This window comes from Mustelus asterias, chromosome 19 (assembly GCF_964213995.1).
Source record: "Mustelus asterias chromosome 19, sMusAst1.hap1.1, whole genome shotgun sequence".
Classification (NCBI taxonomy): domain Eukaryota; kingdom Metazoa; phylum Chordata; class Chondrichthyes; order Carcharhiniformes; family Triakidae; genus Mustelus; species Mustelus asterias.
The window spans coordinates 55,491,612-55,504,715 of record NC_135819.1 but is presented as its reverse complement, the minus strand read 5'-3'; the positions used below and the strand labels follow the sequence as shown (position 1 = coordinate 55,504,715).

Below are 13,104 nucleotides of genomic sequence, written 5' to 3'. Positions count from 1 at the left end.
ACTGCAATGTAGTTACTGTGAAAATCCCTTAGTTGCCACACTTTGGCACCTGTTTGGGTACACTGAGTGAGAATTTAACATAGCCAATGCGCCTAACCAACACATCTTTCGGAATGTGGGAGAAAACTGGAGCACCTGGAGGGAATCCACGCAGGCACGGGTAGAACATGCAAAGTCCGCACAGACAGTGACCCAAGCCGGGAATCGAACCCGGATCCCTGGCACTTTGAGGCAGCAGTGCTAACCACTGTGCCACCATGCCACCCTCGTATCTGTTATGCCACGAACCATCTTATCATCAAGTTGATTAATTCATTACCTTTCTTTTCAGGTATAAATTATTCAGCTCTATCATGGTGGCACAGCGGTTAGCACTGCTACCTCACAGCGCCAGGGACCCGGGCTCAATTCCGGCCTTGGGTGACTGTCTATGTGGAGTCTGCACATTCTCCCCATGTGTATGTGGGTTTCTTCCGGGTGCTCCGGTTTCCTCCCACACTCCAAAGATGTGCAGGTTAGGCTGATTGGCCATGGTAAATTTCCCCTTAGTGTCAGGGGGACCAACAAGGTAAATACATGGGCTTGCGGGGATGGGACCTAAGTGGGATTGTTGTCGATGCAAGCATGATGGGCTGAATGGCCTCCTTCTACATTGTATGGATTCAATGATTCTATCAAATTCTACACATTAAGGATAAAAATGGCATGTTTCTAACCTCCCATAAACAACTTTCACCATCTCACAATTAACTCAGGGGAATAAAGGAGGAAAATCATAAATAAATCTGTTGTTACAACAGGCTGAGAAATAAGACAGAGGGAACTGGGTCAAAATTCTCCCCTTGGACCATGGCATAGTTACAATGAACACTCACTCTCCCACACAAGCAATCAGATTCTAACCCACACATAATTGAGAGACTTGTGAGGCTTTCTCAGTTTATAAGCAATTCAATTCTGTTATGCAATATTTCAAGTTAGGCAAAGAATCTGCTTTTGTAACATGAATGGAAATATCATATTCCTTCAGCCTAATCCTATTACAATCAATCACCACTTTGTGCTTTTAAAACCATTATATAAGGTGGCCCCTGCGGTTCTCGTGGGATTTTGCTTGACTCCCAGGTCAAGAACTTTAGCTTTGAATACCACTTTGGCATTCATTCAAATTCAACACCCTACAATGGGTCACTGACACTGAATTGCTAGGACGTCACTGTGCAATAACACTGAGCCGGTGAAGGACCTGCAGAAGTTTGTGCTTTATTCAGAAGTGACTGAGAGGCATTGAAATGCCAATTTGGGATGTCTGTGATCAACCTCAACCTGCCTTCTTCCCTCTCGGGAGGAGCACAGCAGCTTGACTAGCTTGAAGTCAACTCAGGGGACATAAGCCACTGAGGTATGGTACAGCTGAGCAACTGTCTCCCAGCAATAAATAAGCAGAAATAAATAATTGAACATTTAATACACGGTGTGGAATTTCAAAATGGAGAGTGAGTAGCAAAAATAATTTTGAATTTGGGATTCTGGAATTGTCAGATCCATGCAATGGGAGGGATAATTATGATTGCATAAGGTGGATATTTGTCTGAAGGCAGCTGAAAATAAAAATATACACTTTCCATTTAGGGATCTCACAATATAGTAACACACCAATAGATCAGGATACACAAATCTGTAATAATCCTACCATCTGTTTCTCTCTCACGGTGATCATAAACAAAACTAGTTCAAAGAATCAAAAGCAGATATCTGTAAAATTCATTTTACAGACCATAACACATCATTTTGACCTCAATAAAAATGGCTACAGTATTGGGGCTTGTTGTCAACATCAGACACTGCCAAATTTAACCGGCTGTGGCTGTGGATTAATATTACCTGTATTGTGTACCAACAATGAAGGTAAAATTGCTCTGAGTCTTACAGCTAGTATATCTATGGAGTATGGGTAATTTTGTATATTTGGGTATTTGGGGCGGCACGGTGGCACATCGGTTAACATTGCTTCCTCACAGCTCCAGGGACCCGGGTTCAATACTGGCCTTGGGTCACTGTCTGTGTGGAGTCTGCACATTCTCCCCATATCTGCGTGGGTTTCCTCTGGGTGGTTCGGTTTCCTCCCACAGTCCAAAGATCTGCAGATTGGGTTGATTGGCCATGACAAATTGATCCTTAGTGTCAGGAGGATTAGCAGGGTAAATACATGGGGTTATGGGGATAGGGCCTGGCTGGGATTGTTGTCCGTGCAGGCTCAATGGGCTGAATAGCCTCCTTCTGCACTGTAGGGGTTCTTTGATTCATGTAGCGCTGACTATTTTTTGTGCATGGCCCGGATTTTCCTGGTTGGTACTATTTATATTAACATCATTGCCAGGATTCTCCTCTTTAAGGTGAAGTTCTGTCAAGGTAGGACTTTCACCAGCTTCCAATCCCCGCTTCTCAGAATATGTCCCTGTTTGACCAATCTCCCTGGGTCAAGGGGCCATTACTAGGTACGAGGTGCACCTAGCTCAATTCCTGCCATCAAGGAAGTTCTTACCAGCATGAGGGCAGAATTCAAGGCAGTGCTACAGTATGGGCAATGTTGTTGAATCAGAAGGGTGGACAGGAGACCTTAAGGGGCAAATGTAACCCAAAGGTCAGACCATCTGTCCCATTGAAGGACGCATCCAAGATTGGAACATTCAACATTTGAACTGTCTGAGGCTGACTGCAGGCGGAAGAGGAGGCCAGTTTCTGCGCAGCAGTGTGCTCTGAAATATGATTTACAGGTATAATAACTACAGAGTGGGATTTGTACATTGTTAAGCTACTATTATGTACAACAGACTACTATCAAGTAGGTGGGACTGTAATACACACAGCACAATTATTCCCTGATTTAAAAGCTGTATTTCACAGTGCTGGATTCCTGGGCTCCCACATTCAGTTGCTGCAGCCTGGGGAGCCTGTCAGGCTGCTAGGGGAAAGGTGTTATATTCCAGTTCAGAGCCAGGTCTACCCATTAAAATCATGAAAGGGTGCTGGCAGTCCTGAACACCAGGCTGCTGCCCCCTCCTCAATTACATGAGGATATTTACAGACCATTTATTTTAAATTCAGTCTCAGAGTATGGGCGCCATTGCCAATGTTTATTGTCCAATCTCAGTTCCCCCGAGGAGCTGACGGAGAGCAATCTGTTTGAAGCACTGATAGTTTGAAAAAAAAAGTCCTTCCATGGCTGTAAAGCGCTTTGAGACGTCCAGTGGCAGTGGAAAATGCTATATAAATGCAAACCTTTCTTTCTGGTAATTTGACACAACCGAGTGGCTTGCCACACCACTTCAAAGAGCAGTTGCGTCAATCATATGTGTGTGGTATTAGAGTCACACATAAATCAGCCTGGATCAGGATGGCAAGTTTCAAAAACAGAAAAGACATTGGTGAACCAGCTGACAGATTCATATCACTTTTACCGATAATAGATTTTACTTTAAACCGAATTCTCAAAGTACTGTGGTGGGGTTTGGACTTGCGTTAGACAACTATCAGAACCACCACACTGCTGTACTTTCTGATTTGATTTGATTTACTATTGTCACATGTATTAGTATACAGTGAAAAGTATTGTTTCTTGTGCGGTATACAGACAAAGCATACCTTTCATACAAGGAAAGCAGAGAGTGCAGAATGTAGTGTTACAGTCATAGCTAGGGTGTAGAGAAAGATCAATTTAATGCAAGGTAGGTCCATTCAAAAGTCTGATGGCAGCAGGGAAGAAGCTGTGCTCGAATCGATTGGTATGTGACCTCTGTGGGGGAAGGTGCATTTTTGAAATAATATCCAAAAATAGGGAAGAAATGTCTTCGTTAGCAGAAAGGGCAAAGAGGTCCTTGTGTCAAATGTTCTGGTTACTATTAAAAGAATACAAGTTAAACGAGTGCCAGTTCACTGTGAAACATCTCGGCTTCTTGTTGTACACCAACAAACTCAGAAGGAAGTAGAGAGAAAGAAAAGCCCATTCAATCTTCACATCCAGTCCCTCCACGGATCACACAGAATCTTCCCTGTCGGAGCCGTTCCCCAACTTCAGGGAATGAAGGAAATAATGATAGAAAATAAATACCACTGGGCGGCACGGTGGCACAGTGGTTAGCACTGCTGCATCACAGCGCCAGGGACCCGGGTTCGATTCCCAGCTTGGGTCACTGTCTGTGTGGAGTTTGCATGTTCTCCCCATGTCTGTGTGGGTATCCTCCGGGTGCTCTGGTTTCCTCCCACAGTCCAAAGGTGTGCGGGTTAGGTTGATTGGCCATGCTAAATTGACTCTAGTGTCAGGGGGATTAGCAGGGTAAATATGTGGGGTTATGGGAATAGGGCCTGGGTGGGATTGGGGTGGGTGCAGACTCAATGGGCCAAATGGCCTCCTTCTGCACTGTATGGATTCTATAATTCCATGAAATACATGCAAACCGTCCATGGTCCAAGAAGTTGGGGGGGTGGGGGGCAGTGTTTTGGAATTAGCACCTATTTGCCCACATTTGCAAAAGAGCAGCAGGTGTTCCTTCACCTCACCGTAGCTCCCCACTTCTATCTGATGCTGCTGCCAGTGCATGACATGTAACTCTGCTGTACACTGTGGTGAAAGATTCTCTCAGCGCCGTCACCCTGCAGCAACAGAGGTATTCAGCTGGAATCAGGCTTGGCAATAAAAGGAGAAGGAAATAGGTGACAGCATGATTTGGTAGGAAGGGAGCCAAGGTGGTCAGTGTAAAATGAGAGCGAGCAGGAAAAATGTGCCGGTTTATTCTGACGGGGTGGGGTCACAACAGAAGTTGATATTGTCAACATGGAGGGGCTGGAGGACAGGGAAGTCTTGGTTGAGACGATGGGGTAAAAGGAACAACTGAGACATTGTGGACTGAGGGGTGGGAGTCTGAGTATTAGAATTGAGAGCAGGGAAGAATTTCAGCCTGAACTGAGGAGGTAGCGACTAAAGGCACCAGCAAAACCTGTGAACGGGAGCAAGGGAGATGAATGCAAGAATCAACTGGGGAGAAAAAGGGTTGGTGTAAAATGAGGTGTGAGGGAGAAAGAAGACCAATGTGAATACCAGAGCAGAAGAGAATGTCAGTATAAGTGAGAAGGGGTGGGTGGTGGGATGGCAGTGTGAACTGTAGGAAGAGCAGGAAAGTAATGGTGGTGTGGGCAGAGGGTGAAGAAGTGAAGAGTGCTTTGTGAACAAGGATTTGATTTGATTAATTATTGTCACATGTATTAACATACAGTGAAAAGTATTGTTTCTTGCGCGCTATACAGACAAAGCATACTGTTCATAGTGAAGGAAATGAGAGAGTGCAGAATGTGGTGTTACAGACATAGGTAGGGTGTAGAGAAAGATCAACTTAATGGAAGGTAGATCCATTCAAAAGTCCGACAGCAGCAGGGAAGAAGCTGCTCTTGAGTCGGTTGGTACGTGACCTCAGACTTTTGTATCTTTTTCCCGACGGAAGAAGGTGGAAGAGAGCATGTCCGGGGTGCGTGGGGTCCTTAATTATGCTGGCTGCTTTGCCGAGACAGTGGGAAGTGTAGACAGAGTCAATGGATGGGAGGCTGGTTTGCGTGATGGATTGGGCTACATTCACGATCTTTTGTCGTTCCTTGTGGTCTTGGGCAGAGCAGGAGCCATACCAAGCTGTGATACAACCAGAAAGAATGCTTTCTATGGTGCATCTGTAAAAGTTGGGAGAGGCTGAGAGGAAGAGTCCATTTGTCTTAATGGGACAACAAATAAAAAATCTTCAAACAATTGAACATAAGTTATGGTGAGTACCAATACATATCCACAATAGCCTTCAAAGCCCCTATTAGAAACACAGGGAAAATCCCCACAGCTTTTTCTATTTATTTATTTATTAGTGTCACAAGTAGGCTTACATTAACACTGCAATGAAGTTACTGTGAAAATCCCCTAGTTACCACACTCTGGCGCCTGTTCGGGTACACTGAGGGCAAATTGAGCATGGCCAATGCATCTAACCAGCATGTCTTTCGGACTGTGGGAGGAAACTGGAGCACCCAGCGGAAACCCACACAGACAGGGGGAAAACGTGCAGACTCTGCACAGTGACCCAAGCCCGGGAATCGAACCCTGGTGCTGTGAGGCAGCAGTGCTAACCACTGTGCCATACTATAAGCTTCCACTGTACAAGTGATGGAATGCTGAGTGTACTTCCAGCTAAAATTTTGACAAGGCTGTGTCCAACTGCACCATACATCCAGATGATTCTGAATTGCCTGGCTTCATGAAGCTGCTGGCCAGTTTCTGATACTTTTTGACTCTGGCATATGCAAGACCTCTATGAAAATGAAAGTCACTGGCCATCAAATATTATGAAACAAATCTGTGTGATACCAATTGAACCTTGCAACTAAATCCTTCAGCTCTGGCCAGTGGCGTTCTGCTGACAACATGACCATGATTCCAACAGCACACAAACAAATAGCATTTGATCATCGATGTCTATCTATATGCTCACAGCCATCAATTACACTCTTTAACAAATATTTATTCAGCTGCTTATTTTAAAGAAGAATATTTGCTCAAGCCACATTTCACACGTCCTATACTCTCTTGGAAAAATATATTTTAATCTACATGAAAATAGCCCCTCATACAACTAGTAGCTCTGTCCCTGCGACCAATAGTCTGAGGGTGGGACATTAGTACATCTATTGGTACATCTGTGACATTATAATAACCAGCACTGATACTGTCCCTCTCGCTATTGCAGTGTTCCTTTTACTGACTTTAACTGTCAAACCTATAATACTATTTTGCATTATTATTTATGTTGTTATATTTTCAGGGTAATATTCTTTACTCAAATGTACATTGTCTTATGCTGATAGAAACTGCAAAGCACAGGTGGATGGGGCTGCTGAGTGCATGGACTAAGTAAGATTTAACAAACATTTTTCTTCTCAGTGTGGAAAATTGTTTCAGAATTAGTCATTCCAACTTAAAAATAAAATGGAATAAAATGCTAAGGTACTGTGCCCTCAGCTCCATCAGTGTATACCCTGCATTTGCCTTGAAGCAGGTACCCAGATGATAATGAACGATAGTTCTGTCCTCTCCTTGTAACAACAGCAACCTGACTTAAACAGCATCTTGAACATGACTAAATGACCCAAGGCGCTTCACCGGAGCGTTAGCGAACAAGTTGGACTCCGAGCCACATAAGGAGATACTCGATAGCCAAAAGCTTGTCCAAAAAGGTGGATTTTAAGGAACATTCTAAAGGAGGAAAGAGCAGTGGAACAGTGGAGAGATTTAGGGAGCCAATTCCTGAGCTTAGGAACTAGGCAGGTGAAGGGACAAAATCGGGAATGTGCTGGGGGTCAGAATTAGAGGAGCACAGATATCTTGGGAGGATTGTACGGCAGCGATCTGAGAATAATTTTGCTTTGAAGTCTTTCAGCAACTTTCATTTTGAATCATTTCAATGGCAAATATAATTTTCTATCTCTTCTTACAGCTTCCACTAATATAAGATAACATACATTTGAGTAAAGAATATTAACCTGAAAATATAACATAAATAGTAACGCAAAATAATATTATGGCTTTGACAAACAAAATAAATAAAATGAGGACTATAATAGCAAGGGAGACAGTATCAGCCCTTGTTATTATATCGGCACAGATGTGTCAATAGTTGGGCGCATCTGTACAAATGGCCCAACCTCAGCCTATTGGTCACAGGGATAGAGCTAGGAGTTGTATGAGGGGCTATTCTCATGTAGATTCAAATATATTTTTCCAATAGAGTTTTTAATCATTTCAATGGCAAATGTAATTGGGCAGTTTGTTAGCAGCAATACTACACAACATCAAACCTGAGACTTTAATATTATAAAAAGATAAAAACAATTTGTGACCAATATTATGCAAACAAACTTGAAGTAAGTTATTTTGGTCAAGTTTCCAGCTTTAGAATAGTTATGTATAACATTCATTCTTTTAAAAAAATGTCTGCTTGCCACAGTTTTACCTTCCACCTGTTTAAATCACAGCTCCTCCTAACGTCTTTAAATACTGACACCAATAATAACTCACAAATAACAATCTATGGTGTGTTTCTGGTTTTTTTTTAATTATGCATCTTCAATCCACAAACACCTATCTCTGATACAATACAGAGCCCCTAGGTTGTTGCATTGAAACAATGTGAGTTTCAAATTTGGACTAATGTTTAAAACAGTGTGGCATCAAAAAAAACAGAAACATTCATCTTTAATTTAGGCACAAACTTATTTCACGCAGGTATATATAAGGGACTAGGAAGTTGGCCTGCTTTAGTGCTTAAGGGGTTAACACTGATGCACAGACAGACAGCGCCATTGATTGCTGGGACCAGCTGATGACTTCTCCACTTCTATATTTAGGCAACTCAGAGATGGCAGGAGAAGTAATTCCGAAAATACAGACCTGAACACTTGTGCTCGCTAACAGATTTAAAAATACACCACTGCAAATTAGCAGGGACAGAATGATGGCCCCATTCCTACAAGCACTGGTAATACAAGACATCTGTGGTTAACTACAAACGCACTCTTTACATTCACACTATCATAGTTAATACAATTTCATTGTGGAAACAACCAACCAAGGATCCTCTAAATAATATGCCAAAGACTGTGCTGAGATAACTTAAGCACAGCATGTGGCCAGCAGCTGTCACTGAAGGCTTCCTTTAACATGTAACCTTAACTCTTCATGTACCTGGTTAAAAAATATGGAGAGACATTGATCTTTGTTGTCCCTCTTTTTGGGCAAATAAAATCCATTGGCATTCCTTTCAGCTGATGCCCCCCCCCCCAGCCTCATACATGTGCCAAATTGGAAATGAGCAACTGCAAAGTCTGAGGGGTTCTCACAGCACTGTCTGACATATACGTTGGGTGTCCGGAATACACAAATTAATATCTCCTTTAGCACCTTAGTCCAAATTCACTACCATCTGAGTAGTCATGAAGTGCACGTGCCCGGTTTTGTTATACTGACTCAACAGCAGAATAGCCTGCAGCCTTTGAAGGGACTTCTGGATGCCAGCCAAGAAAAGTAAACCATTTTGTTCAGTTTCATGTCCCTGGAGGCAGAAGTTATTTGCGTTGTTGTTTCATTCCTGGGTTTGCCTATACCACATCTATACCATCTATGGACAAGAGGCAGCAGCAGCAACAACTTTGCTCGCCAGGCCTTTGTCAGTGCTGCTGTACAAAATAAATTCTCAAACCACAGACTGAATCAACAAGCACTGCTCTCACACACCTCCTAGTGGTTTCCCTGTCAGACTCCAAGTAGCAGAAACCCCAAGAACAGGTCCACCATCCACTCCAGTGAACTGATTATGGAGGCAGAGTAATTTTTTTAATGGGAAAACATGATGAAAAGCTATATACAAGTCTGCTCCTTGGTGAATCGAATGGGATGGGTAAAATGGAATTACTATAAACCCTGGAATTGCAAATATGTATCTTTATACCACAACCAGCAATAAACATTAGTCTTTACCATTGGCTTCTGTGTATTACAAGCAGAAACCAGCAGACTATCTTTATGGTTCTGGAGTACAAAATGTTACGCTCTACACAAGCACCATCATAGTAAGTGGGCCCACGTTCATCATTCTAATCCAATCATTTACCATAGAGGCCATTGTTTGCAGTTTATATAATTCAGCAGCAAACCAAAGATATTATAATCGATGCCTCATATTTTACACGGAAGAAACAAGTGGGCCCAATTTCTTGGCAGGACAGGGCGAGATGGTTCGGAGTGGATTGGGTACCTAAAAGTGCACAAAACATACCCGCTACGTTCACAGCTACCACTAGTTTTATTTTTTAACCAATCAAATGATTCTGTCAATGCTGAACGCGCCTGCTAAATCCAGGCTCCTGCAGTGCAGTAGAAGAAAGAAAAAGAAATGACCTGCTTCCTGGAACTTATACTGTGGAGGTGTGGGGGTGGAGGGGGGGGGGGGGCGGTGGAGGAGGATGTTACACTCTGGACTCATGTGTCGGAGGCTGTAGTGCAAGACCAGCGTGGTACTTCCTATACATTCAAACAGAAACATGCTCTGACTCAAAAGCAACTGTTCCGGCTGCTTCCTCGCCCAAAGGGTTAACTGCAGTACTTTAATCAACTAAACACTGTTAAAGGAGTCTATTTTATTTTCCTGGAGAGTAGAGAAGAAGGAATACAGTCCACTGTCATCACTATATCAGACTCTGTTTGCAATGTTGAAAATGAACAAAGGATAAAGGAAGGTACAGCACAGGGACAGGCCCTTCAGCCTGATGTCCTAACTAAAGTAAAAAAAAACCTTCTGCCCTTACTCAATCAGTTCCCTCTGTCCCCTCCCTATTCATGTACCCATCCAGATGCCTCTTAAATGTTGCCAATGTGCCCGCTTCCACCACGGCCTCTGGCTGCGCGTGCCAGGCACCCACCATTCTCTGCGTGAAAAACTTCCCCCGCACATCTCCCTTAAACTTTCCCCCGCTCACCTTGAACCTGTGCCCCCTTGTAATTGACGCTTCCACCATGGGGTGGGAAAAAAGCCTCTGACTATCCACCCTGTCTATGCCTCTCATCATTTTGTAGACCTCTGTCAGCCCCTGCCTTTCCTGTTCCCCCACACAGATATAGAACATGCAATGTACTTTGAAAACCCAAACAATTCCTATAATTCTGGCCCAGGATATCATTCTGGAGCATGGAGGGTGTCACATTCCTGTTGGCAAAACTACATCTTTTGGGGGTGGGGGGAGAGGGTGGCCGTGAATGTTATTCTCGCCACGTTAACATCACATGTAAGTGACGCGACGATGCATTTAAACGTGGTTGACATAATTGCACCTTGTGTTTATAAACACAGGCAAAATGTGTCCAGCACTTCTCAATGAAGAAGACCTTTAAATACCGACTGTGCATCACTGGGACGGGGAATCAGACCCAGGGACAGCAGCCAAGGCACAACCTTCCTGTACGTTTAGCACCCCCACCCCACCCCCCGACTTTTTTCCCTTAACTTTGGCAACAAGTTTCTTCAAACAACACTGAGCAGATTCTTAGGAGGGAATACAGCCAATTCCCCAGTAAAACATGGCAGCCCATTCTGAATCACGCACTGCCATCGTTTCAATGTGAATATCTGCTTGCAATGTAAACTTTCAGGGGTCTGCTTTCTCTTGTTTAACAGAGGGTTGAAAGTCAAAAAATATATTTAGACATAAAAAAAACATTCAATCAAAGGCAGAGCGTTCAAACTGTGTTAACACTTGTACAAATCAGGGATCTGCAAATACATCAGAAGATTTTTTATCTACAAGCACGGTTGTATCACTGAGATGCTCTCTGAGATACAGGAGGGCTCCATAACGCTACTTACTGGCAAGCAAAGCCATAGTCAGAGAGACACTCGGCAACTGCACACACACACACACACAGTTACAACAAGGAGAAGCAGTAAACTGGTTTATCGTTACTTACTCGTTAGCTTGTGGGAAGCTCTCTTGCGATGTACAAGATAGCATCAGGCACAACTGTATAACTGCTGTCAGACAGACAGAGCTCCTGCAAGCAGCCATCTTCCACCGTGAATATATTTTACCAACAAAAAAAAACACAAAGTGGGAGGGAAAATAAACAAATCCGGGAGAGAAAACACAAAGAAAGAAGCAGAATCTGTCCAAACTTAATGTCGGGGGGGGGGGGGGGGGGGGTATGGAATCAGGGGGGTGGGGAGAGGGAGTATAGCTTCCCAAACAGTAACAAATTCTAATAACCCCAAACTATAACATTAGCAGCTGATCTGAGGAGCCGCCATCAGCCTGGGTTCCATCTCCAGGCAGCTTAGTTTTGGGGGTTTTTTTCCTCTTTTTCTTGGGTTGGGGTTTATCCTGGGATTGAACAGAGTGCTGCTGATCGTTACTGTCCTGGGCACTCAGTCCCCTCCTCCAAGCGCCCTGTGAAACCAGGTTCATCAATCCCCTTCGATGCCCCTCGATCCCGGACTAGTTGCCATACAAGGAATACCAGGAACACACACACACAGAGACACACAGAGACACAGACAGACAGACACAGACAGGCACACTCGGTCTCCTCTCGGGGAGAGCCAGCGGCTGATCGCCTGTCACAGCAACATCGCAGCCAAACCCTGGTTTATAACCATGCCGTTAAAGCGAGGTGCTGCGTGCTGAGGTGACGCTTTTAAAACATTCACAAGGCGGGTTCTCCACTCTGCCCTACCACTTTCTCATTAGAAAATCATTTCAGGAAAGGAAACTCGTAATTACAGTCTATGGATCAAAATGTGCAGTCCACTCCCACCCACATTTCAACGCTGGAGGGTGTTTTTTTTTCAAACTTAAAACCAGCTGTTGTCGTTATATTTTAAAGTTTATTCATTAGTGTCACAAGTAGGCTTACATTAACACTGCAACAAAGTTACTGTGAAAATTCCCTAGTCACCATACTCCGGCACCTGTTCGGGTACACTGAGGGAGAATTTAGCATGGCCAGTACACCCAACCAGCACATCTTTGGACTGTGGGAGGAAACCGGAGCATCTAGAGGAAACCCACGCAGACACGGGGAGAACGTGCAGACCCAGCATAGGCAATGACCCATGCCGGAATCGAACCTGGGTCCCTGGCGCTGTGAGGTAGCAGTGGCTAACCATTTGCCGATATGGCTAACTTTCAGTTTGCATAGCTATAGATTGCACAGGAATAAACCCCCCTTTTGAGGAGATTCAGTTTCTGCCAAGAACAAGAAACAAAACCTCCTCTGAAAAGATTCCTTCTGCATATTATACACAAGGAAAGCTTATGTTTTGATTAATCCGTTAAAATTTAGAAATTAAATGTGGGAACAGGCTTGAGCGACCTGAACAGCCCACTCTGACTGATATTTAACTAAGTGTTAAACCAGGTGCTCTGGTTTCCTCCCACAAGCCCAAAGATGTGCGGGTTAGGTTGATTGGCCATGCTAAATTGCCCCTTAGTGTCAGGGGGATTAACAGAGTAAATGCGTGGGGTTAC

The 13,104-nt window shown here is 43.9% G+C and overlaps 1 protein-coding gene across 2 annotated transcripts in view; it reads right to left on the bottom strand.

The window, feature by feature from the left end:
* Positions 1 to 12,244, bottom strand: part of LOC144507961 (voltage-dependent calcium channel subunit alpha-2/delta-1) — a 669,448-nt gene extending 657,204 nt beyond the window's left edge. For both annotated transcript variants that reach the window (XM_078235568.1, XM_078235569.1), the window contains exon 1: positions 11,549 to 12,244. In XM_078235568.1, the coding sequence (XP_078091694.1) occupies positions 11,549 to 11,646 (98 nt within the window). In that variant the 5' untranslated portion in view covers positions 11,647 to 12,244. The remainder of the gene's footprint in view (positions 1 to 11,548) is intronic.
* Between the last annotated feature and the right edge of the window lie 860 nt (positions 12,245 to 13,104).